General features: G+C 40.0%; 1 protein-coding gene across 3 annotated transcripts in view; it reads right to left on the bottom strand.

Moving 5' to 3' along the window:
• Positions 1–4,133: 4,133 nt before the first annotated feature.
• The window catches only part of SUMF1 (sulfatase modifying factor 1), a 107,253-nt gene continuing 87,676 nt past the window's right edge, over positions 4,134–23,710 (bottom strand). For all 3 annotated transcript variants that reach the window (XM_082637415.1, XM_082637416.1, XM_082637417.1), the window contains 2 exons: positions 14,901–14,960; positions 4,134–5,234 (listed from right to left, as the gene is read on the bottom strand). In XM_082637415.1, coding sequence (XP_082493541.1) covers positions 5,124–5,234; positions 14,901–14,960 — 171 coding nt within the window. In that variant the 3' untranslated portion in view covers positions 4,134–5,123. The remainder of the gene's footprint in view (positions 5,235–14,900; positions 14,961–23,710) is intronic.

Genomic DNA, 23,710 nt, shown 5'->3' with positions numbered 1-23,710 from the left:
TAACAGCATGGCTGATTCTGGCAAAACCTATAAAAACAATGCCTACTCTGGGGTAGTTCGTATTACAGACAATTAAATTTTAATAAATGAAACCAACAGTTAAGAAACTGACATCTCTGCTATTCTCTGATATTAGTCTGCAAACTTAATAATAAGTGCCAAAGTTAATGAAAATGAACTGTTGATAGCACTGCTGAGATTGCCTATGGCTATTAAATGATTTTAGGTGGGATGGGGGGATGGAGAAAAGGTGTTCCCTGCGGCATTTCTAGGCAAGATGATGGCCTTGGGCAAGCCACTGCCCTTTCTCAAACTCGGACATTTCTAACTGGTACATTACTTACTTGATCAGTCATTTTTCAGAAAGAAATACATGGGATTTCGTGCTCCATGAAATGAATCAACTTTTCATAATCTCGGTTGAAAAGTAGCACCCCACAGGCTGAATCTGGCTACAGAAGCAATTTATTAGGTCCTCACAGTGTTTTTTTTTAATCTGAATTGGTTGCCAACATTAAAAACTCAGAAGACTTCACATGAAAATGCAAACAGCCAGGTACGTACTCCCAGAAATTGGACAATCGAGAAAGCCTGGGCTCCCATTTCTGCATGGCGGCCAAGGGAGGGCAGAGCAGTGACAGCGCCTTTAGAATGGGCACCAGTCAGCCCCCGTTCCCCCAAGAGCCAGGCTCTGCACCTCCAGTTCTCCTCCTAAAAGCCAGCCTGCAGGTTAACTCCCCGGTGATAAATATGCCAATGGTAAGGTTAGTTTCGGTATCTGTTGGAAGGAGGGGGGAAGAAATGCATACCAAATATTTTATAAAGGAAAAATAAATCCTACACTAGTCCCTTGTATCAAATTCCTGAAGTCTCAGAACAGAAAACATCATATTTCCACGTGTTTTCTTCCTCAAAATACTCCTTTCACTAGGTCAACTATGGATATTACCACATAGAACAGCTCTATGTGTAGCTTGAAAACATGATCTGTTTTGTTTTTTTTTTTTCTGTGGTACGCGAGCCTTTCACCGTTGTGGCCTCTCCCATTGCGGAGCACAGGCCCCGGACACGCAGGCTCAGCGGCCATGGCTCACGGGCCCAGTCGCTCCATGGCATGTGGGATCTTCCCGGACCAGGGCACGAACCGTGTCCCCTGCATCAGCAGGCGGACTCTCAACCACTGCGCCACCAGGGAAGCCCCATGATCTGTTTTGGAAAGGTGATTAGCAAGAGGATTCTGAGATTCTCATGGATGAAAGGCCCTTTGCCTTATTTTATGTCAACAACAGAATTCTTAGTAAAGACGGTCCAAGGAAAACAGAATTTACCAACATATTAGTTTGGAGCCACTACCCCACCACGCCCCAGCCCAAACCAACACTTACTAAAATAAATAGCATCTTCGATTTCTTTTTTTCCTTTCATGTGGACAACAGAGATGCTCTGTCAAAAAAAAAAAGTGGGGAGGGAAGAGTTAAAAAAAGAAAAAAAATGTCTATATTGGTGGAGATCTGTATTTCATTTTAAGCTGTAGGTTGAACCATGCAAAGTCTGATGCCTCTAAGTAATCTGATGTTTTCTAAGAAGGAAAGGTCACTTTTTTTTTTTTTTTTTTTTTTTTTTTTTGCGGTACGCGGGCCTCTCACTGTTGTGGCCTCTCCCATTGCGGAGCACAGGCTCCGGACGTGCAGGCTCGGTAGCCACGGCTCACGGGCCCAGCCGCTCCACGGCATGTGGGATCTTTCCCAGACCAGGGCACGAACCCGTGTCCCCTGCATCGGCAGGCAGACTCTCAACCACTGCGCCACCAGGGAAGCCCGAAAGGTCACTCTTGATCACCACAACCATCACTCCCCATCACTCCCCCCTTCTACTCAAGTTTACAGGCTTCAAAAAAAAAAAAAGATGACCTGTTCCCTACTCAGAACCTCATGTACACTCCTGAATATATATGAAGATTGCCCAAGATTCAGGACCAAAGCAGATTTGAGAACGAACCTTAAATTTCCTCCACTCTTCAATGGGACAAAAAATGAATTAGAAGCACACACCCAATACATGAGTTCCTGAAAAAAACAAACAAAACAAACAAACAAACAAAACACAGATTTTCCTATACTGGTACTGGCACATCAGCCAAGCAGTCTGTTCTGTTACGACGAATATTTCTTTAATGCAGAAATAGCTCGTAAGTGATTTGTAAACAGAGACTGGAAGATGGTTGAATGTGAAAGTCATGTCAGGGTGTATGTTATTTGAAATGTGTTTTGAAACCATCACGGGTAAACTTTCTTGAAAGTTAATAGAAAACTTTAGCCATATATGAAGACCTCCAAAAAACTTTTTTTAACCCTATGGAAGTACAAGTAGTGGTTTATTTAGTGGCTTCAAAATTGCTAAAATTTGCCCTATGTTAAATAAACTCTCTGAAAATCTGTGAGTTCAAATAAAGATACTACAAAAACATTGCCCCCCTAACCTTAAAAAGACTGATGCAGAAGTCTAAACCCCAATCAGATCTTTACTTCTGATGGAAGTGGTCTCCATTAAAAGCAAATGCCATTAAAAACTTACATCTTAGGGGCTTCCCTGGTGGAGCAGTGGTTGAGAGTCCGCCTGCCGATGCAGGGGACACGGGTTCGTGCCCCGGTCTGGGGGGATCCCACATGCCGTGGAGCGGCTGGGCCCGTGAGCCATGGCCGCTGAGCTTGCCCGTCCAGAGCCTGTGCTCCGCAACGGGAGAGGCCACAACAGTGAGAGGCCCGCGTACCGCAAAAAATAAATAAATAAATAAATAAATAACCCCTTACATCTTAGAGAAGAAAGATGGAGGAGCCCCCGGGCTTAAGGCTGCAAAGGACCGACTGGCTGTGATGTTGCCACTGCAGATTTAACTGAGCTACTGATTTTACTAGGATAGGTATTATTTTTGTTAGCGCCCTAGAGGCAAAGTTCCTTATCATGTGAGTGGTCTGCCCCTACCTCTATTTTTCCTTATGTTCCCTATTTTTTGCACGCAATTTTGCAGAAGGTGAGGTTTTTCAGAAATGTGTATATGGCATTAAAGCTGCGGTTCGTATACTACGATCCTGTCGGTCTGTTCGTAAGTCCACACACAATTTTATAAAGCGCAGTGGCCACAGCTGTCTGTAGTCTGGCACGCTCTGTAGTCAGTAACCTAGAAATGTGGTTCTTAAATGAAAGGCTTGTTAGGATTTCACTTTAAATGCTTTCTAACATTATGCTGCTGCTAAAAATGCAATTCTAAAGACTAAGCCAAAACACACCCCAAAATATTTATGCTATATAACATTAATTACCAAGAAAAGAATCCAAAATACACACACTAAAAGTATAACCATGTGAAAAATGTAAGTAAGTGGGAGGTAACAAGTAAAAACAAAAACTGTGCTTGAGTAGTGGTAACTTTAAGAATAAAATACCTTATTTCCTCCATTAGCCTTTTCAATGAAGCAAATGCTTTTTTTTTTGTTTGTTTTGCTCAAATTAATCATCAACTGATGAAGGCGTGTAAAGAAACATTTTATATCCACAAAGTGACAGACTAACAAATGTGGCCAAACACCCCAGCAACACAACTGTTTCTCAGGATAAATGTTTTAACATTAGGAGGCTAGGTGCAAAAGTAGCAATCAAGAGTTGGCTGAACACTTAAGAATATTATGTGACTTAGTTTTTGAACAACCAACATAAAGACAAGCCTCTCCTTTCGAATGACATGCTAGAAACAAATGTGCGGTCTTCAAGGACTGGGGAATCAGGCTGGGATCCTGATGATAGGGACCTCTGGTTGGAAGCCATCACTCTAAGACAAGGTGCTTTCCTGGCATGTGAAGCAGCTGTTGGGTTTCACAGGATGGAGGCACCGCCCTTGACCTTGTCTCACCTACTGAGGCACGAAGAAGCACGCTCATAATTAGGTTCCTGGCAGGACAGCCTTGCTTTTTGGAACAAAAATTCCCACAAACTGCTCAAATATCCAAGTTATCAAGTAGCTAAACGACAAGAAAGTTTTGTAGCAAACAAAACACATACATATCACAAAGTCATTTCTTTAAAATAAAACATAATAGAGGGAAAGAGAAAAGGAAACAATGAGAGTGAAGCCTGATTTAGCAGATACCACTTTATTTGACACAGTGCATGATCTGAAGCATCTGACACTCCACAGCCAACAAGATTTCCTACTTCCCTATTACAAAATACTGGATACCCTGAATACAGTTAATTCAGGTTCTTGGTTTTTTTCTCCTACATTTAGAATTAAACTGGTTTCTCCATGTAGCAAACATTTCACATTCACCAAAGGCTTTGGGAAGAGGGGGAAATAGGCCTTGTAACTGCCCCCCTGAACCAAAGGCACTTAATGTTAAAATATAAAGCACAGTAAAGTCACCTCACAGACATCCCTGCGTGTTCAGATTGCTGAACTTGAGCGCACCATCACTGGCCCAAGTGGGATTCATTTTAACAATGTAAAAGACACTGATTTCCTTGAAAAAACAAAGTGCAGTATGAATATAAAGACCCATCACTGCCACCCCCCCATTCTTTTCTGAAAATAATATATAAGAGAACAATTATTTTACATGATTAGTATTACCCAAGGTTCACACATGGGAAAAAACAGCTAAAAAACAACCTGCCATAGATTCTCACTATGAAATCACAATAGAATCTGATATATTCAGACAATATGCAAGTTGGGAGACAGCCTCAGAGATCATGTTGTGCATCCCCTCACTGGACAGATGAGGTCACTGAGGCCCAGGAAGGTCAAGTGTGGGACCCCGGGGTCTAACCCCAGCGGCAGAGCCTGGGTAGAACGCAGACCTCCTGAGTCCTAGCTCAGGGTGCCCTCCACCGCCTTCCTCTTTAAAAGACTCTCAAAAGTAAAACATGAAATACACCACACAATAAAGCACACTTGCTGATGCAGGTCAGCTATTTGGTCTCGCCACACGGTTCCTTTGGCCATTGGGCAGGTATGTAACCCACCTCGGGGTGGGAATTCTTCACACGAGGTTGTTCAGCCTTTGAGGGAAGCCGCGTGCAGGTTAGACACGACTTCTTCTCCGATTCAGGAAGGCTCTTCGTGGCTCTTAGCCTGTGGTGGGCAGGTGGTCGGCTGCACAGCGGAATCCCAGATTCGAAGCGGAGCTGTCAGGTGTGTTCTGGCTTCGAGCAGCACAGCGATACCTGTAGCAGTAGGACTTTGCAGAGATAACCAGACACATGAGTGCTCTTGGACTCTGGGGTGAAGGCTCTCAACTGTCAGACTGATGTTGTACCCAAGTACCAACTGTAGAGAATTATGCCTGTCTGCAGACAGTGCCTGCCCTACAGGCACCCGCCTCCTGCACATTTAGCAGCTATGTTTCCGAAAAGGGTAGCACATTCAGAGCTCACCACATTACCTGGTGTTATGTTATAAACATGACTAGATATAGTACAAAGATGTTGGTGTCAGCATTACTTAGAACAGTTAAAAAAAATGTAACGACCAATGGTTACATAAGTTATGGCACATCCATAATTTAGACTCGTAAGCAGCCATTAAAAGGCATGTTTTCATGTAACATTTAATGACATAGGAATTTCTCAGGATACAATCTTAAATGAAAAAGTCAGAATACAAAACTGTATATGTGCTATGCTCAATCTAGATAATCACGTATGCCAAAGAAAAGCAGACTGGAAGATTCAAAATGCACCACAATCCGAACCGTAGTTATCCTCAGGCAGTGGAGTTTCAAATTTCCGATGATAACTATGTATTACTTTTATAATTTAAAAAGTTATTTGCACATTTAGAATAGCATTTGACAAGAAACCAAGTAATAAAGCTAAATGGCAATTGGGAAAATATTAATTAAGAGCAACATTAAGATATTATTTACTATCCAGCAGGTTGGCAAAAATTGAACAGCAAGCCCAGGAACATCAAGAGTAGGAAAGGCTGTGGAAAACATTTTTTCTTAATACATTGCTTTTGGAGTTTAAATCATAGTAATTCATAAAGCTATGTATCTTTGTGTGGGGGACTTGTTTGGTATTGTTTTATTTTATAAGAGCAGAGTATGGTATATACATATGCACAAACACACAGGCATCAAGCTCTCCAGGCATGGTGCTAGGCGCCTTCATCACTTATTTGATTTGATCATAATGGCCAGAGGAATTAAATGAGTTACCCTACATGACACAGTTGTTAAAAGAAGTAGAATTCGAACCCAGGTCTAACGGTGGTGTGCTTGACTGCCTAGCAACAGTCGATACTCATAGATGAAAAGGCATCACAACTCATGATTCTGTCCCACCCCTGTTATAGCCCCCTGCATGTACACACGTACTTCCACAAATAAGAAATCCTAACACATATCCCTGGTCACCTACTAGATATTCAGTGAATAACCACAGATGACTGGATTCAAACACTTCAAAAGCTTCCACATTCCAAAAATAACCATGCATGGAACTCTTATGTCCTAAGATCTTTGATCAAAAATAACAGAGAATGGGGCTTCCCTGGTGGCGCAGTGGTTGAGAGCCCGCCTGCCGATGCAGGGGACACGGGTTCGTGCCCCGGTCTGGGAAGATCCCACATGCCGCGGAGCGGCTGGGCCCGTGAGCCATGGCCACTGAGCCTGCATGTCCGGAGCCTGCGCGTCTGGAGCCTGTGCTCCGCAACGGGAGAGGCCACAACAGTGAGAGGCCCACATACCGCAAAAAAAAAAAAGAAAGAAAGAAATAACAGAGAATGAAAATAAACTAGTTACCCTGTGTACCCAAGAGCATCAACTCTGAGTGGGCCCTGGGAAACTCAAGTCCCTGCCACTGGTTAACGAAACTGCACAAAGAATCATGTAGAGTAACTTTGGAACTCATGAAGGAGAGAGAATTTGTGGAGGGGCAAAATAGGTCAGCATGAAAGAGGTTTTTTGTTTTTTCCTTAATTCTTATTATACTCCTTTCTCTCACAAAAGTTGAATGTTTCTAATCTTCATAAAAATTATCTCTAGAGCTGACAAAGGAATTCTCTGGAGCACTTCCACCATAAAAAAAAAGAAAAAAAAGACATGGTGCTCTGTCTTTGATAGATAGCAGAACAGTAGCAACCAATTTTCCCATTTTCCCTGTGGCCAGTGAAGAATGTAACACTATTACCAATATTCAGGCAGGCAGAGGGAAAATGAATAAAAAAATATGCCTGAAATAATGAAAGAAGTGATGGCATCTGCTACTACCTGTGATTGGGATGCAATGGAAGCTCTAAAATGAGTAGAGGTGACCATGCAGGAAGACACAGCAGAAGCTCTGTTCCATGTAGGGCCTACTCACTGGGCTGCTGTGAAGCAAGGTGCTTTGGTATTTCTAGAATCAAGCTCCTGTGGATAATGCAGGGCCCCATGCTCTCAGTGTATGTAGCGAATTCCACATTGGAGCAAGAATCGAGTTTGGGGCAGGGGGGCAGGCAGTCATACAGGGACATTCTTGTCCCATAACTGGACCACACATGACAAAAAACAATCAAGCGTTTCCTGATCGCCTCCTGTGCACAGTGTCCCGCTGGAGATCACAGGCTGGTTGAGGAAACAATGATTACACATCAAAAAGCTACAAAACAAGCTAGGGTTAAAATATTCTGAGGCTACTATTAATTCAGGGGAGGAAATGGTCACTAAATGTCTAATTTTTTAGGAAAGACTTCTGAAGGCAGAACTTGGCCAGAGCAGGAATTACGTGATTATGGCAGTGGTCTTCCGACTTGAGTATACAGAAGAATAGCCTGGAGAGCTCATGTAAGTAACTATTCCTAGGCCACAAACCCAGAGATCCTGATTCAGTAAGTCTGGCGTGGGGTCCAAGAACCTGCATTTCTAACCAGCTTACAGGTGCTGCTAATGCTATGGGCCCATGGACCACAAACTGAGTAGCACCGATTTACAGGACTTAGAAACGAGGAAAGAAGGTATGTTAAGTGGAGAAAACAATGACGTCAGAGGCATGAAAATGGAAAACTTCAGGCAAGTGAAGAGGATAGCAAGGCCACAGCCTGAGACTGTCAGAGCATGGTTTATTTATTCATTGAATATTTGAGAGTTTACAACATGCTAGATGCTATTCTGGGCACAAGGGAAGCAATGCGGAACAAAACAATGTACCCGTTATCGGGAAGCTTACATTCAACAAGGAGTTAAGTAGTCAGACAATAAATAAAGAGATAAATTCAAGACTGCTTCTGGCCGTGGTCAGCTTGGAAGAAAGTCACATAGGGAGAGAGGACTAGGCGTGACTAGGTGCTACTTAGATAAGGTGGCCTGGGAAGGCTCCTCTGATGAGGCGCTGCGAGAGCTGAGCTGCCCAAAGATTTAGAGAATGAGAATTCCAGGCAGAAGCAATGAGTGGTACACAGAGGATAACATGATAAAAAGCAGGAAACGTGGGTAGATAAATAGCATGGAGTCACATTAAAGGTGGTCTTCTTGGCAGAAAGAGGTTGGGCTTGACACAGGTGGAAACTGTGACAAACATTTTGCTAATTTACTCACCTGAAAAGGCAAAATCCAAGACTTATTAGCTATTTAACCTTAGGCAAAGCCTTTCTGAATCTGCTCCCTCTTCCGATAAAATGGGGCTATTAATGGAATAATGTCAAAATGCTTCATCTTATCTTTACGTGAAAAAGTAAAGCAGTAGACATGTGGAGATTATTGTAATTGTTACTTTATAATGAACTCAACACTCTTAATTAAAGGAGCTCACTTTGCCTGTCTTATCAGACCTCCTTGGGTTAACCTGCTTCCTTACTAAAACAAAAGCAGCTTCTCTGCAGGTCTTAGTGATCTTGTGTTGGGAAGATGATTCCTTGCCAGCATCTGAATATGGTTACGCATTTGCTACAAAAATAGGAAAATTATTTGTTATATAAATGGAAAAGGTGAAGGGGTATCTCTGGTGACAAGGCATACGACTGAGGTCTTTGTTGGATGGCATAGTTCAATATGCAACTTATCTCTCAAATTATATAACAAACTGTTTTAAAATTTGGTTTTCATATGCCACAAAATGCAGGCTGTAGCAACGGGGAAGAATTGTGCCTGACTGGAACACTGTGATCAGAAAAGAGATCCATGATGTATAAGAGATTATTGACCATAGTCATATTTGAAGGCCCTGGTACATACAGCATAATTCCATTTTGGGAAGAAAAAATAAAAGTGCACCAAAAAGTTTGGTAGAATACTATTAATAGTTTTCTTCAGAAAGCAGGGTGAACGATTTTTTTCATTTTTATGTTTATTATTTATTTTCTAATTTTTATGCAATGAAAATGTTTTGCTTACATAACAAAAAAGCTTAAAATCAGTGACAACAAAAAGAGCTAGTCCTTTTTTGGATCATAGCAGTACCTAAAGTCTTCCATTAACCTAAATGATGAAGAACTAAACACTAAAAAGCAAGTCTCACTACAAGTTAGTGTTGAAAGGTCAGGACCATCACATGAGAAAACAGTCAGTTCACATTATCATTCCACTGCAAATGCACTCATTCACTCAGCAAACATTTATTAATAAGTAGTTCATTTTAAATTCCGGTAACGGGCAACTAATGGAATACGTAATTAAAGAGGAAAATGGCCTGATTTCATATGTCCTCATTGCTCTTTCTTTTTTTCCAACTCTACTTTTAGCACCAAAAATGGTTATTAATGATGTTAGGTCTTTGAGTGGTTGAAATATGGGTCATTTTATTAATTAAGAACCGAGGTAGTAGAGAGGGCCTATTTTAGCCCCATTTCATCAAAATGGCTAATTACTTTGGGAAATTGACCTCGATATCTGCACTAAGAATATGATCCTGGATTCAAGAACAATTCATTTAAGATAATGGCTTACCAGCCTTGGGGCTCTGAAGTCAAGTGGGACGGCAATATGATTTTTATGAGAGGAAGACTTTTAGGGATAAAGAACAGTTTTAAGGTAATTGTAACTCATTATGAACAAAATGACTATAGAAAAATGACACAGCAGAACTCAGGTCTCTCAATTTCCCATCCATTGCTCTTGCCACTGACACTTGGACAACTCCTTTTGGTGTAAAATGGTGTAAAATGGTGGGGTTGAGGGTGTAGGGGAGTGAGGATTTCGTCAATGTTGTAGGTTGGGCTAAAGATCCCACAGAGATTAATCTAACAACTTCAAGAAAGACTAGTATTTCTTGAGTACTTACTATGTGAACTGTTCTAAGAACTTCACATGTATTAACTGACTTAATCCTCTCAATAATCCTGAGGTAGGTATTATTAGCATGTGCATCGTATACACAAGGATAAAACCGACGCACAGGTATGGTAATAGTGTGCCTAAGGTCACATGGTTTGTAACTGTGAATCCAGGATTACAGTCTTTTCAGTCCCATTCCAGAATCTGTGCTCTTAACACCATGTTGACTCATAGTTGTTCTTTCTGTGCCTCGTCTCCTTACTGAAGCTATACTTTGGAGGGACTTTCAAAAAGTCAAAAATAATAATCAGAGCTTATTTTAGCCATGCAAACTGGCCCTGGGCCACAATCAAAAGTAAGTCCCCTTCTGAGCAAGGTGATTTTTTTTTCAAAATGAATTACATTATTCTTTTCTCTTTCTATTTATTTTCTTTCTTTTACTGATTTTTACCTGTGCTATAGTAATCATTTCCAGGATTCTGCCTATCTAGTTAGCAGTTCATTAGTTGGTTTTTATTCAAAAGAGAAAATGGGGGAAAACAATCTTATTATAATAAAGATGATGATTAAGAATGATGGTGTTAGCAGCAACTAACTTACAGAGACTTTACCATGAGCTACGCACTGTACCAAGTGCTTATTTACTTTGCTGCATTTATTCCTTGTAAGAACCTTACAATAGGTGCAATTATGATGTACATTTTACAAATGTGAAAACGGAGGCTTAGAAAGGTTAAGTAATTTGCCTAGTTACAGGCAAAGACTAGCAAAGAACAGTTACAGAACTCCAACCCAGATCTAATTCTAGAGTCCACATCTTAATATACTTAGTGGCAGTTAAAACTGCCACTCTTAATCTAGTGTAAAGAATAAGCACTGAAAGTAATTCACAGCCAACACTGTGCTGTTTTCTTGACTACACCAAAATAACCAGGCTGAGGTTAAAAACCTACATCATCTACAATTAACTTGACCAAAGATCCTAGAGCTGCTGTTTCTCTCTGGAAAATCTTGTGGATCCCACTCAGTTTTGTCACTCTGCTATTCTCTTTTCCGGAATACTCTCTCCATCACTCTGAGCCTGATTAAATTAAAACTTATCCTTCAGGGTGACTAAGAAAAGTTAAAGATGTATAATATAAACTCTAAATCAGCCACAAAAATTTTAAAACAAAGAATTATAGCTAATAAGCCAAAGGAGAGACAATGAAGTGATAAAAAAACACTTAATCCAAAAAAAGTTAAGAAAAAAAAAGCAAAAGGAAAAGAACAGATGAGACAAAGAGAAAAACAAATATCAAGACAACAAATTTAAACCCAGCCATACCAACAATCACATTAAATGTAAATGGTCTAAACAGCAAGTGAAAAGGCAAAGTTTATGTCAATAAATTCATTAACTCAGCTGAAATGGACAAATTCCTTGAAAGACACAAACTCCCAGAGCTTAATCAAGAACAAACAGATAATCTGAACAACTCTGTAGCTATTAACTAAATTAAATGTATGGTTACAATTCTAGGCCCAAATGGTTTTCCTGGGGAAATTCTATCCGACATTTAAGGAAGAAAAATGCTAATTCTACATTAACTCTTCCCCAAAAAATTCAAGATGAGGGAATATTTCCCAATTCAATCTATGAAGCCAACAATACACTGATACTAATACCAGACAAAAACAAAAACAAAAACAAAAAAACAAGAGACCAATACCAATCACAAACATATTTTAGCAAACTGCATCCAAGATATATACAAGGGATAATACATCATAACTAAGTGGATGTATTCCAGGAAGCCAAGGATGGTTTAACATTTGAAAACAGAAAATCAATGACTATAATTCACCATATTGACAGGCTGAAAAAGAAAAACCACATAAACATCTCAATAGCCTTAGAAAAAGCATCTGGCAAAATCCACATCCATTTCTGATAAAAAAAAATTCTCAGAAATCTAGGACTAGAAGGAGACTTGCTCAAGCTGATAAAGGGCATCTTTGAAAATGCTATAGCTTATATCATAGCTAATTTTGAAAAGTCATGTTTTTCCCCTAAGATCAAAAATTAGGTAAGACTGTCTGTTCTTACCACTCCTATTCAACAATATACTGGAGGTTCTAGCCAACACAATACACTAAGAAAAAGCAATAAAAGTATCCAGATTAAAAAGGAAGAGGTAAAATTGTCTATACTCACAGACGGTATAGCCACTTATGTAGAAAATACAACAGAATGTACAAAAACAACAGGGAGATCAACTCGATGCTTTGTGACGACCTAGAGGGGTGGGATAGGGAGGATGGGAGGGAGGCTCAAGAGGGAAGAGATATGGGGATATATGTATACTTAGAGCTGATTCACTTTGTTGTACAACAGAAACTAACACAGCATTGTAAAGCAATTATACTCCAATAAAGATATATATATATATATATATTTTTTTTTTAAATCTACAAAAACATCACTTATACAGATGAGTTTAACAAGGTTACAGGACACAACATAAATATACAAAAACCAACTGTACCATGAAAATGTATTTATTAAAAATACAGGGCTTCCCTGGTGGTGCAGTGGTTGAGAGTCCACCTGCCAATGCAGGGGACACGGGTTCGTGCCCCGGTCCGGGAAGATCCCACATGCCACGGAGCGGCTGGGCCCGTGAGCCATGGCTGCTGAGCCTGCGCGTCTGGAGCCTGTGCTCCACAAACGGGAGAGACCACAACAGTGAAAGGCCTGCATACACACACACACACACAAATATATATATATATATATATATATATATATATATATATATATATATATATATATATATAAAACGTTAAAAGATATTTTAAAAGAATAAATTAAGAAGCTTATAAAAATTTAAAATATTTAAAATAAGCAAGAAAAATGAAATGTTAAAGTAGACACATTCATATGCATGGCACTGGAATATTTTGGTGTTCATGCTTAAAATGTTTTTTACAGGATTCATTTTCTCCACTTATCTGTGAGAAAAAAATCTTCTGGTCTTTAATTCTTATAGAGTAAATGGACTCCCAATTAGGAAAAGTGCCATATGTCAGACACATAACTGGTGGTAATTAGGGTTTTGAGATGCTCTTGTGCAAAAGAGATTCACCTGTTTTTCATGAAAGTCTGGTTCCCCAGCAAGAGGATTCAGATACACCTGCAGCAACAGCTTCAATCAGAGGAAAAAAATCTGGGACTACAGACAGATGGGTATATGAACACTTAAAAATACTGGGACAACCTAGGGCAATGCTTTTAATTTAAAATTAAAGTTAGAATTTTAAAGATAAATTTGTCCACATCTTGTTATAAAGGTAAGTGTAAAGCATAAAGTCAACTCAACTCTATGAACTGCCACCTAAATAACTACACTAAAAATTCTAAGAAATGCAGAAGACACACACCCCTACGAACTCACAGATATACACAATTTAAATAGGTTCTCTTTAGGCCAGTGGCTCCCAAACTTTGATGTATGTTATGATCACCTTGAGAGCTTTAAAATCCTGATGCCCAGGTCACAATCCAGAAATATCAAGTCAGAATGAGGTGAGTGAGGAAATAGGCATCAATATCTTTTATAGAACCCAGATGATTCTAATGTACAATAAAGTTTGAGAACCATTATTTTTATTTATTTATTTTTTTTTTGCGGTATGCAGGCCTCACACTGCTGTGGCCTCTCCCGTTGCGGAGCACAGCCTCTGGATGCGCAGGCTCAGCGGCCATGGCTCACGGGCCCAGCCGTTCCACGGCATGTGGGGCCTTCCGGGACCAGGGCACGAACCCATGTCCCCTGCATCGGCAGGTGGACTCTCAACCACTGCGCCACCAGGGAAGCCTGAGAACCATTATTTTAAGGCAAAGTTTGACAATGCCTCCATTATCAAATTAATAACTTAATCTGGAGCCATTACAGTTTTAAGTCTCTGACTGAATAACCATGGGAAGCTTCTTGTAATAACAATCCGCAAAATGCCATGTTTGCATAGAGACAGAAGTTGAAGTGCTAGATAAACTAAAAATATATGATTTAAAGAAAAAAAGGGAGAGAAGTGGTATTCGATTTCTGAACACCTTAAAAAGGTAACTCAGGAAACACTGAGTTACTTCTACTCGCCAAGAACAACCAACTCTGACACTGAAATTATAGCCCAAAGAGAAGAATCATTCTCTGAGAGAGATGTTTATTCCACAAAGCACACACTATATACCTAGAACACTTGGGATGTTTTTATTCCAGTATACCACAATCTACCCTCCATTTATAACTCTCAACTTAATCTCAACAGACAAGCCAGAAATTTACAGGAGTCTCAAATAAATTAAGGGTGTGCTTCCAGACTTACATGCTGGAAACCAGATATATAGCTCACCCTGATTCATGGGACAACAAAGGTCTCTCAAAGGGTCAAGATACAACAGATGGAATATGGTTGACAACAGATCATTTACAACCTCTGCTTCTTGAACCACTTTTCCCCATGCCTGTGCACAAACTTTTTTTTTCCTGGCGTTGATGGAGATAGGTATGTATTAACAGAAGTGGATGAGACATCTTGGGGCTAATGTTTACAATGGATCCATAAACCTGCTGTTAGAACACCAAAACAGAGTTTAGTGACTTGACTTACCTTATGGCACATGTAGGATCCACCTTTCTTCACCCGGTCTTTCCCAGAAGGGGGGCCTTTCTGTGGATGAAGAGAACTCGTTAGTCCATAAAGCACAGCTGTCCCTCCCACAGTCAGAGGGTCTATTTTAAACCAACCAGCTCTCACATGGTTGCCTAAAGTCTCCACATGCATTTCTGCCCCTGGGTCTTGCACCCGCACCCGTGCACCTTCTCGAATGCCCACCTTTCCAAATCCTACATCTTCTAAGGTCCAGCTCAAGTTCCGACTCTTTGGTGAACTCTTTGTGACTACCTTAAGCAATCCAAACCCCTACAGTGTTTCCTACCTAGATGACTAATAAGCTGCTTCGCAGCACCTCTTACATCACCTTCTCACACTGATGGGCAAATTTATCCTGCATTATAACTGGCCAGCTCAACTAAATTGGCAAGCCTCTTTGAATTATGTTTTTAAAATCCTACTGTTCAACACCTAATAAACCCTTTGCTGACTGAATAAACGGATATGCTTTTTATCTTTAAAAAAATTTTAGGTCAGGTTTACTGAGGTATACTTTATATACAGTAAACTTTTATACTTTTAAAACTTTTAAATGCACACTTCTGATGAGTTTTGACAAGTGTATAGTCATGTAACCACCACCACAATCAAGATATAGAACATAGTTTATCTTTTTCAAAAAGATTTATACAGTATGTATTATGAACCAAGTAGAGTTCTAAGTATTCTGCAAATATTAACTCATGTAATTTCTGTAACGACTTCTGAGATTAAGCAAATGCCAGAACGAGGATTCACACCGAGGCAGCCTGGCTCCAGAGTTTAGAGACCAAGAGTATAGGAATTGGGCAAGGCCTAAAAGAAGGCAAGAAGGAACAGTGGCGGGACATTCCTGGTGGCTCAGTCATTAAGAATCCACCTGCCAATGCAGGGGACACAGGTTCGAGCCCTGGTCCGGGAAGATCATACATGCCGCGGAGCAACTAAGCCCGTGTGCTACAGCTATTGAGCCTGCACTCTAGAGCCCTTGAGCCACAACTACTGAGCCCATGTGCCAAGACTACTGAAGCCCATGCGCTCTAGGGCCCATGTGCCACAGCTACTGAGCCCGCGTGCTGCGCGCCAAGAGCCCGTGCTCTGCAACAAGAGAAGCCACCACAATGAGAAGCCCACGCACCTCAACAAAGAGTAGCCCCCACTCACCGCAACTAGAGGAAGCCCGCACGCAGCAACGAAAACCCAACGCAGCACCCTCCCCACCAAAAAAAGAAGGAACAGTGGCTACCACTGCAATGAGAATTGGAGCCAGAAAAAGCCAGCCAAGAGGTAAGACTATTACTTCTAGGGAGGGCTCTCGATAAATGTGCAATGGAAATGAACACCGTAAAGTAAAGCTGCCAGGACAAAAGCCTCATCATCACGTAAGCCATGAAAAGAGTATTTGAGAGTTACCAGTAAACTCCTACAAACCAGAGCCACATCTGGGACGTCTGAGAGGGATAAGAATTTTTTGCTTTTCCTTTGTTATGCAAGAAGTCAACTAATCATACAGCTGCCTGTTCTATGTTTACTGAAAATAAGAGAAGGTTGAACAGAGCCTCCTGTCTTAGTTTTCCTTTTGCTTATCAAAGGCCCAGACGTCAGTGGCAGAAGTTAAAAGAACCATGTTTTCTCCAAGCATGGCTAACACACTGACTCGCAAATGTCAACTTGTGGGCAGAAGTTCATGTTTTCTTCTAAGCCAGGTACTTAAAAGCTGTCAAAGACCAAGCCACTGGTTATTTTTCATTCCACTGCAAGGCCACAGCATTTCCATGGCCTTAAATGTTTTATGTTACATTAACAAACTTTTATTGATTACAAATGGGCAAGCTATAATTGAGAGGAGCTACATATGAAAATAATGACTTCACAAAACAGCATCCTTCCCAGGAGTAACTGGAATCTGACAGCTATTACAACAGAATCTGCTGGGTGAGTTTATCATTCTATAAAAGCAGCATAATCACCAAGAATTCACTGAAGCAGAAATGAAAGCATTTAAAGCTGTGTAGCTATCCCATAGCATGGCCACTCTCTCCTACATTAAATTTCTTGCTTGGGGATTCTTGCGTTACACTGCTTCAGGGGGGTCTCTGCATGCTGGGTTACAATGGAAAAAATGACAGTTTAAATGCTGATTAAAGTCTCTCACAGTATCTGCTATCATGCAAGATTAAATTCTTTTGTCAAGTTAGATCCAAGAACAACAAAAAGGAGCTGATTTGCCAACAGGAAGGAGAACAGAACAGTTCCCTTTCACCACCATCTCCAATGAAGTAAGTCTGCAATCAATAAAAATGACACTCGGGCTTCCCTGGTGGTGCAGTGGTTGAGAGTCCGCCTGCCGATGCAGGGGACGCGGGTTCGTGCCCTGGTCCGGGAGGGTCCCGCGTGCCGTGGAGCGGCTGGGCCCGTGAGCCATGGCTGCTGAGCCTGCGTGTCCGGAGCCTGTGCTCCGCAGCGAGAGAGGCCACAGCAGTAAGAGGCCCGCGTACCGCAAAAAAAAAAAAAAAAAAAGACACTCATCAAAGTGACCCAAGCACTCATGAGAGTCATCCCGGGCTGAAACGACCACAGCAGTTAACACAGTCCTCTAGGTGGCTGCTCATTTGGTCCTTATAAATAAAACTATTTTTGCCAGAAAACAACATGATGTAGGATCAGCTACATCTGTTTGAAATGCTTACCACTTTGCCAAAAAACAAAACAAAACAAAACAAAACAAAAAAACCCGAAAAATTACTCGGAGTGTGTAGTGGGTTGACTAGTGTCCTCCCAAATTCATGTTCACCTCAGAATGTGACCTTATTTGGAAATAGGAACTTTGCAGATTTGTAATTTCTGTATTAGTTAAGATGAGGTCATACTGGATTAGGGTGAGCCCTAAATCCAATGACTGGTGTCCTTATAACAGAAGGAGAGGACACAGAGAAGGCCATGTGAAGATGGACACAGAGACTGGAGTGATGCAGCTACGAGTCAAAGAATGCCCAGGATTCCGGGGAACTGCCAGAAGCTAGGAAGAGACAAGGAAGGATTCTAGAAATTCTGAAGTGAGTATGGCCCAGCCAGGACCTTGGTCTCAAGACTTCTAGCCTCCAGAACTCAAAGAATAAATTTCTGTTGTTTCAAGCCACCAAGTTTATGGTAATTTGTTATGGAAGCCCCAGGAAACTAACATAAGGGGGAAACGTCTCCATTTTTTTCATTAAAGAAAGGATCGGTAAATCAAAATTAACGTTGTCTCTCATGATCAAGTTTGTTACTGCAGGTTAAAACAACTTGAGAAGCTACCGACGGTAGTGTCTGAATACCTCACCTCTCTGACTGTATACTTGGCAAGAAGAGAGGCTGCCATGTCACATACCCTGTACCACCAGTACTCAAGAATCTAAGTAAAAATACACACTGAACACAGAGACCCTGATCAGAAACAGACAAGAACCCATGTGAATGTTGTCTCCAAAGGGACTACTACCCATAACTGCTTTACTCCCAGACAGCAAAATACGAACAGGTCTCTAATGCTTGGATGATTGCAAGGACAGCAAGAAAAAAAAAAAGAGCAGGTTTCTAAATGTTAGCCCCAATAATCTCAAAAGGCCAAGCAAGGTGTATCTCAAGTTCTCAGGACAAGAGCTGAAGGAGTAATGCTCCGAGTGCTAGTGCAGGGGAATAGAGCCTCATCTAAAACACCTCGGAAGGCATAGAAGTCCTTAGTGATGAAACAAATCCACAGTAGATGCCACAGAACCACTCCTCAGCAAGACTGGCTTGTTGAATGAGGAGTAAGCCTGCAGGAAGAGGGCTGACCGATGTGCTGGGGGTGGCCAGCTCGTTCTTCACAGGAGCATAAACAACGACATTTTATGTAGTGAAGAGATACGCTTCCCTTTCCCTCCGTGTCATATGCAAGACAACAACAAGGACAGCAAAAGAGGGAACAGAGCGTCTGACAAATTTTCATCAGGCAGCAAAGAGACAAAAAGCACTTCTTTTAAACCATGTGTGATGAAATCCATAGTGTGGAATACTAAGCAGCTGTTAATAAAAATGAGGCATGTTAAAAAAATATGAGGCACTTCTGTATGAGTATATTGTACTGTCGCTTTCACTTAGAAAATGACATGGAATCAAGCATTTATTCTGATTTTCTTATATGTTGTGCCCCAGTGGGGAGTTGATTACCTGGAGTGAGCATCTGGCCCTGGGGCACAGGAGGGTGCCTCCCCCCACAGGCCGCCCCTCATGGGTCAGGCATGCACTCGTCCGTATGTGCTCATTTTCATTCATTTCAGTGTATGGTTTGACCCATGGATTATTTAGAAGTGTGTTTATTGTCCAAGTGTTGGACATTTTCCTATTTTATTTCTGTTACTGATTTCTAGTTGGATTCCACTGCAGTTGGAGAACACACTCTGTATGACTTCAATTTTTCAAAATTTGTTGAGGTTTATTTGATGGTGCAGGATACAGTCTATCTTGGTATATGTTCCATGAGTACTTGAAAAGAAGGGGTATTCTGCTGTTGTAGGGTAGAGCGTTCTACAAATGTCAAGTAGATCCCATTGGTTGATGATATTGTTGAGTTCTTCTATATCCTTGCTGATTTTCTATATAATTGTACCATCAATTGTTGAAAGGAGCATTACAGTCTCCACCTACAATTGCAGGTTAGTCTATTTCTCCTTTCAATTTTATTAGTTTTTGCTTCATATGTTTCAGCTCTTTTCACTGGGGCATACATATTTAGTATTACTATGTCTTGGTAGATTAACTATTTTATCATTACACAATGTCCTTCTCTGACTCTGGTGATTTTCTTTGCTTTGAAGTCTACTTTATATGACATTAATACAGCCATTCCTGCTTTTTTCTGATTAATGTTTACCTAAAACATCTTTTCCCATCATTTTGTTTTCAACCTATTTATCATTATACTTGAAGTGAGTTTGCTGTAGACCGTATACAGTTAGGTTATGTTTTTTAATCCACTCTGCCAATGTCTTTTAATTGATGTATTTAGACCATTGAGCTTTTAATGAAATTACTGATATCTAAGCACTTAAGACTGTCATTTTATTTTTTGGTTTTTGTCTGTTCTCTATTTTTTTGTTGTTTTCTTTTTTCTGCCTTCCTGTGGATTACCTGAACATTTTTTTAAAAGAAATTCATTTTTATGTACCTATAATGCTTTATCACAGTTTTATATATATATAAATACATACACAATATATTTATAAATATATATTATATATTAATATGTAAATATTAAATATATAAAACACATTTTATATTTTTATTAAAATATGTGGATATATTTTACATATAGTTATATATAAAATATTATGTTTATATATATTTAAAATATTTTATATATATTTACATTTATATATATATACATATAACTGTGATAAGATATGTCTACTGGTATTATTTTACCAATTCCAGTGAAGTATAGAAAATTTACCTGCATTCCCAACCCTCTAGCATCCCCTGTTTATAACTGCATTAAAAACTTCCTCTAAAAAAAAAAAAACTTCCTCTAAATACATTTAGAAACACATCAACGTTATAATTTCTGCTTCAACCATCGAACAAAACCTAAAAATCTCGAGAGAAGGACAGCCTACTGTATGCACCCATATTTCTCCTTACTATCTTCCTTCTTCCATCCTGATGTTCAAAGGTTCTTTCTGTAATCATTTCCTTTCTGTTTAGTGAACTTCCTTTAGACATTCATTTAGGATAGGTCTGCTGGTGACAAATTCTCCAGTTTTCTTTCATTTGAAAATGTCTTGATTTCCTCCTATTGTAAAAGACATTTCACTAGATAAAGGATTCTGGGTTGGCAGTTCTTTCAACACTTAAAAAATATCATGCCCATAGGGAACACAGAGGAAAAGTATCATGCCATTTCTTCTGCCCTTTATTAGGGTCTCTGATGAGAAACCCACTGTCATTCACACTGGCCTTTCCCTTATAGATAAGGTATCAGTTTTCTCTGAGTGCTTTCAAGATTTTTCTCTGCCTCCTGCTTTCAGAAGTTTAATTATGATATGTCTTGGTATGGGTTTCTTTGGGATGATCCTATTTAAGGTTCACTTAGCCTCCTGACTACAGGTTTAATCTCCTCCCAAATTTGGGAAGTTGTCAGCCATTATTTCTTTGAGTACTCTTTCAGCCCCATGCTCTTTCCCCTCTCCTCTGAGACTCCCATGACAAAAATGACCACCTAGAGGGGTGGGATAGGGAGGGTGGGAGGGCGACGCAAGAGGAAGGAGATTTGGGGATATATGTATATGTATAGCTGATTCACTTTGTTATAAAGCAGAAACTAACACACCATTGTAAAGCAATTATACTCCAATAAAGATGTTAAAAAAATTTAAAAATTTAAAAAATAAAATAAGAAAAACAATGTTAGATGATCTTTTTACAGTCACAAAGGTCCCTGAGGCGTCATTCATTCATTCATTCATTTTCTATTTTCTCTCCATCATTCAGATTGAATAATTTGTTTCCGTTTTTTCCCCCTCTGATTTTTTTTCCCTCTCTGTCCTTCTATTATGCTGCTGAACCAATTCACAAAGCTTTATTTTGGTTATTCTATTTTTCAGTTCTAAAATTTGCCCTTAGTTCCCATTTATACTATTTATTTCTTTTCTGAAGTTTTTATTCTCTTTTTTCATTTGTTTCAAGAATGTTCATAATTGCTCACTTAAGTATTTTTATCATGGCTGCTTTAAAATCTTTAGCTAAATGGGTAATTCTAACATCTCTGTCATTAGTGTTAGTATCGATTGTCTTTTTTTCATCTCGTTTGGTGCCTCCCTGGTTCTTGATATGACAAGTCATTATTTACTTGAAACCTGGATAATGTTTATATGTTACAAAACTCTGGCTCTTATTTAAATATTCTGTTCCCCTGGCTTTCTTTGACGCCACATTGGCAGGGGAAGGGAGGGAGCCATCTCGTTACTGCCAGGTGGAAGAAGAAGTCTGGGTTCCCCACTCAGCCTCCACTGACACCTCATGAGGGATGCTCATTACTGGAGAAGGTGAGAGTTTTGGCTCCCCAAATGGTAGCCACTTACACTATGGAGAGGGGTGGCCTCATTACTACCAGGCAACTATGAAAGGCCTGGCACCCCACCTGGCCTTCTCTAACACCACCCTGGCAGAGGTATTATGTCACCTCAATACAGCCTCATGAGGGTGCAAGTATAGGCTCCCCACCCTGGCTTTTGCAGGCGTGAGAAAACACAGTGTTTTCCTGTCATGCTTAGATGGAGTAGGGTGGTTTACTGACTAGAAGTTTTCAGTATTGCTAGACTGTCCATTTCCTATTTCCCCTTTGGCTAGAGAGAGCAGGCTTTTCTTGGGACTTTTTTGGTTTACATTCCCTGCATTTGCTGGCTTCTTCAGCTCCAAGTCTGGGATATATGAGGCAAAAAGAAAATCCATGGAACTCACCACCATGTCATTCCTAGGGTCCCAAGGTCTGCAGCTACTCTGCCTTCTTTTCACTCTTCAGGGACTTCTTATGTTCCTTTTCTAGGTAGTGTCCAGAGTTTTAATTGTATTTAGTGGGAAGAAGAGGGAAATGTATGTCTACTCCATTTTCCCAGAATCAAGTCAGACTTCCTTCACATTCATTTTTAAAGGATAGTTTTGCTAGATATAGAACTCTTAGTTGATAGTTGTTTTTTTCCAGCCCTTTGACTGTATCATTCCACCATTTTCTGACTTCCACTGTTTCTGATGAGAAAGCAGTCATTAATCACATTATTGTTGTCCTGTATGTGATAGAGTGCTTTTCTCTTGCTGTTTTCAAGATTTTCTCTTTGTCTTTCAGCACTGTGACTATGACATGTCTAGGTATATTTTTCACTTGTGTTTATCCTAGTTGAGGTTCACTGAATTTCCTGGAACTGCAGATAATTTTCATCCAGTTTGATAAGTATTTAGATCATTTCTGCAAAAATGTTTTGTCCTTTTCTCTCTCCCCTCTCCATCTGGGACTCCTATTACACACGTGTTGAAATTATGTTGAAATGTCTGACACTGTCACACAGGCCTCTGTTGATCTGTCTCCAATTTTTTTCCTCTCTGTTCTTTGGTTTGGAAATTTTCTCTTGATTTACCTTCAAGTTCACTAATTCTGCCATCCTACCATTTCTAATCTGCTATCAAGTTCATCTAGGGAACTCTTCATTTCAGTTATTATAATTTCAATTCTAGAAATTTCACTTGGTTCTTCTTTTATCATTTCCATTTGTCTGTTGTGATTCTGTATTTGTTGATTCACATTGTATTTTTTATCAATTCTTTGAATATATTTTCCCTTAATCCTTTAAACATAATAGCTGCTTTTAAGTCTTTGGTAAATCCAGTATCTGTGCTTACTCAGTTTCTATTTAACTAATCTTTTTCCTTGGTATTGGTCACAGTTTCCTGTTTGCATGTTTATTGCTTTTTAGGTGAAAAGTAGACATTTAGGTTATTTATACACACACACATACACATATAAAATCCCCTCACTGGAATGATGTGAGGATTAAAAGACAGAACGCATAGAAAGCACTGAGCAAATAATAAACAATAAATGTGCAGTCATTATTGTTTACTATTACACATTATTAGTTCATGACTAACTCAGACTTCCTGAAGGTGCCCATAAACAAAGTGGCATGTAATCTCCAAAATTCCAAAACCACAGTGATACCTTGACCCGTTTTTTCTAAGGCCAAAACCTCCAAAAG

The sequence above is a fragment of the Mesoplodon mirus genome, assembly GCF_964341445.2.
Source record: "Mesoplodon mirus genome assembly, chromosome: 12".
Taxonomy (NCBI): Eukaryota; Metazoa; Chordata; class Mammalia; order Artiodactyla; family Ziphiidae; genus Mesoplodon; species Mesoplodon mirus.
The sequence above is the reverse complement of the archived record's forward strand: the minus strand, read 5'-3'. Positions and strand labels throughout refer to the sequence as shown.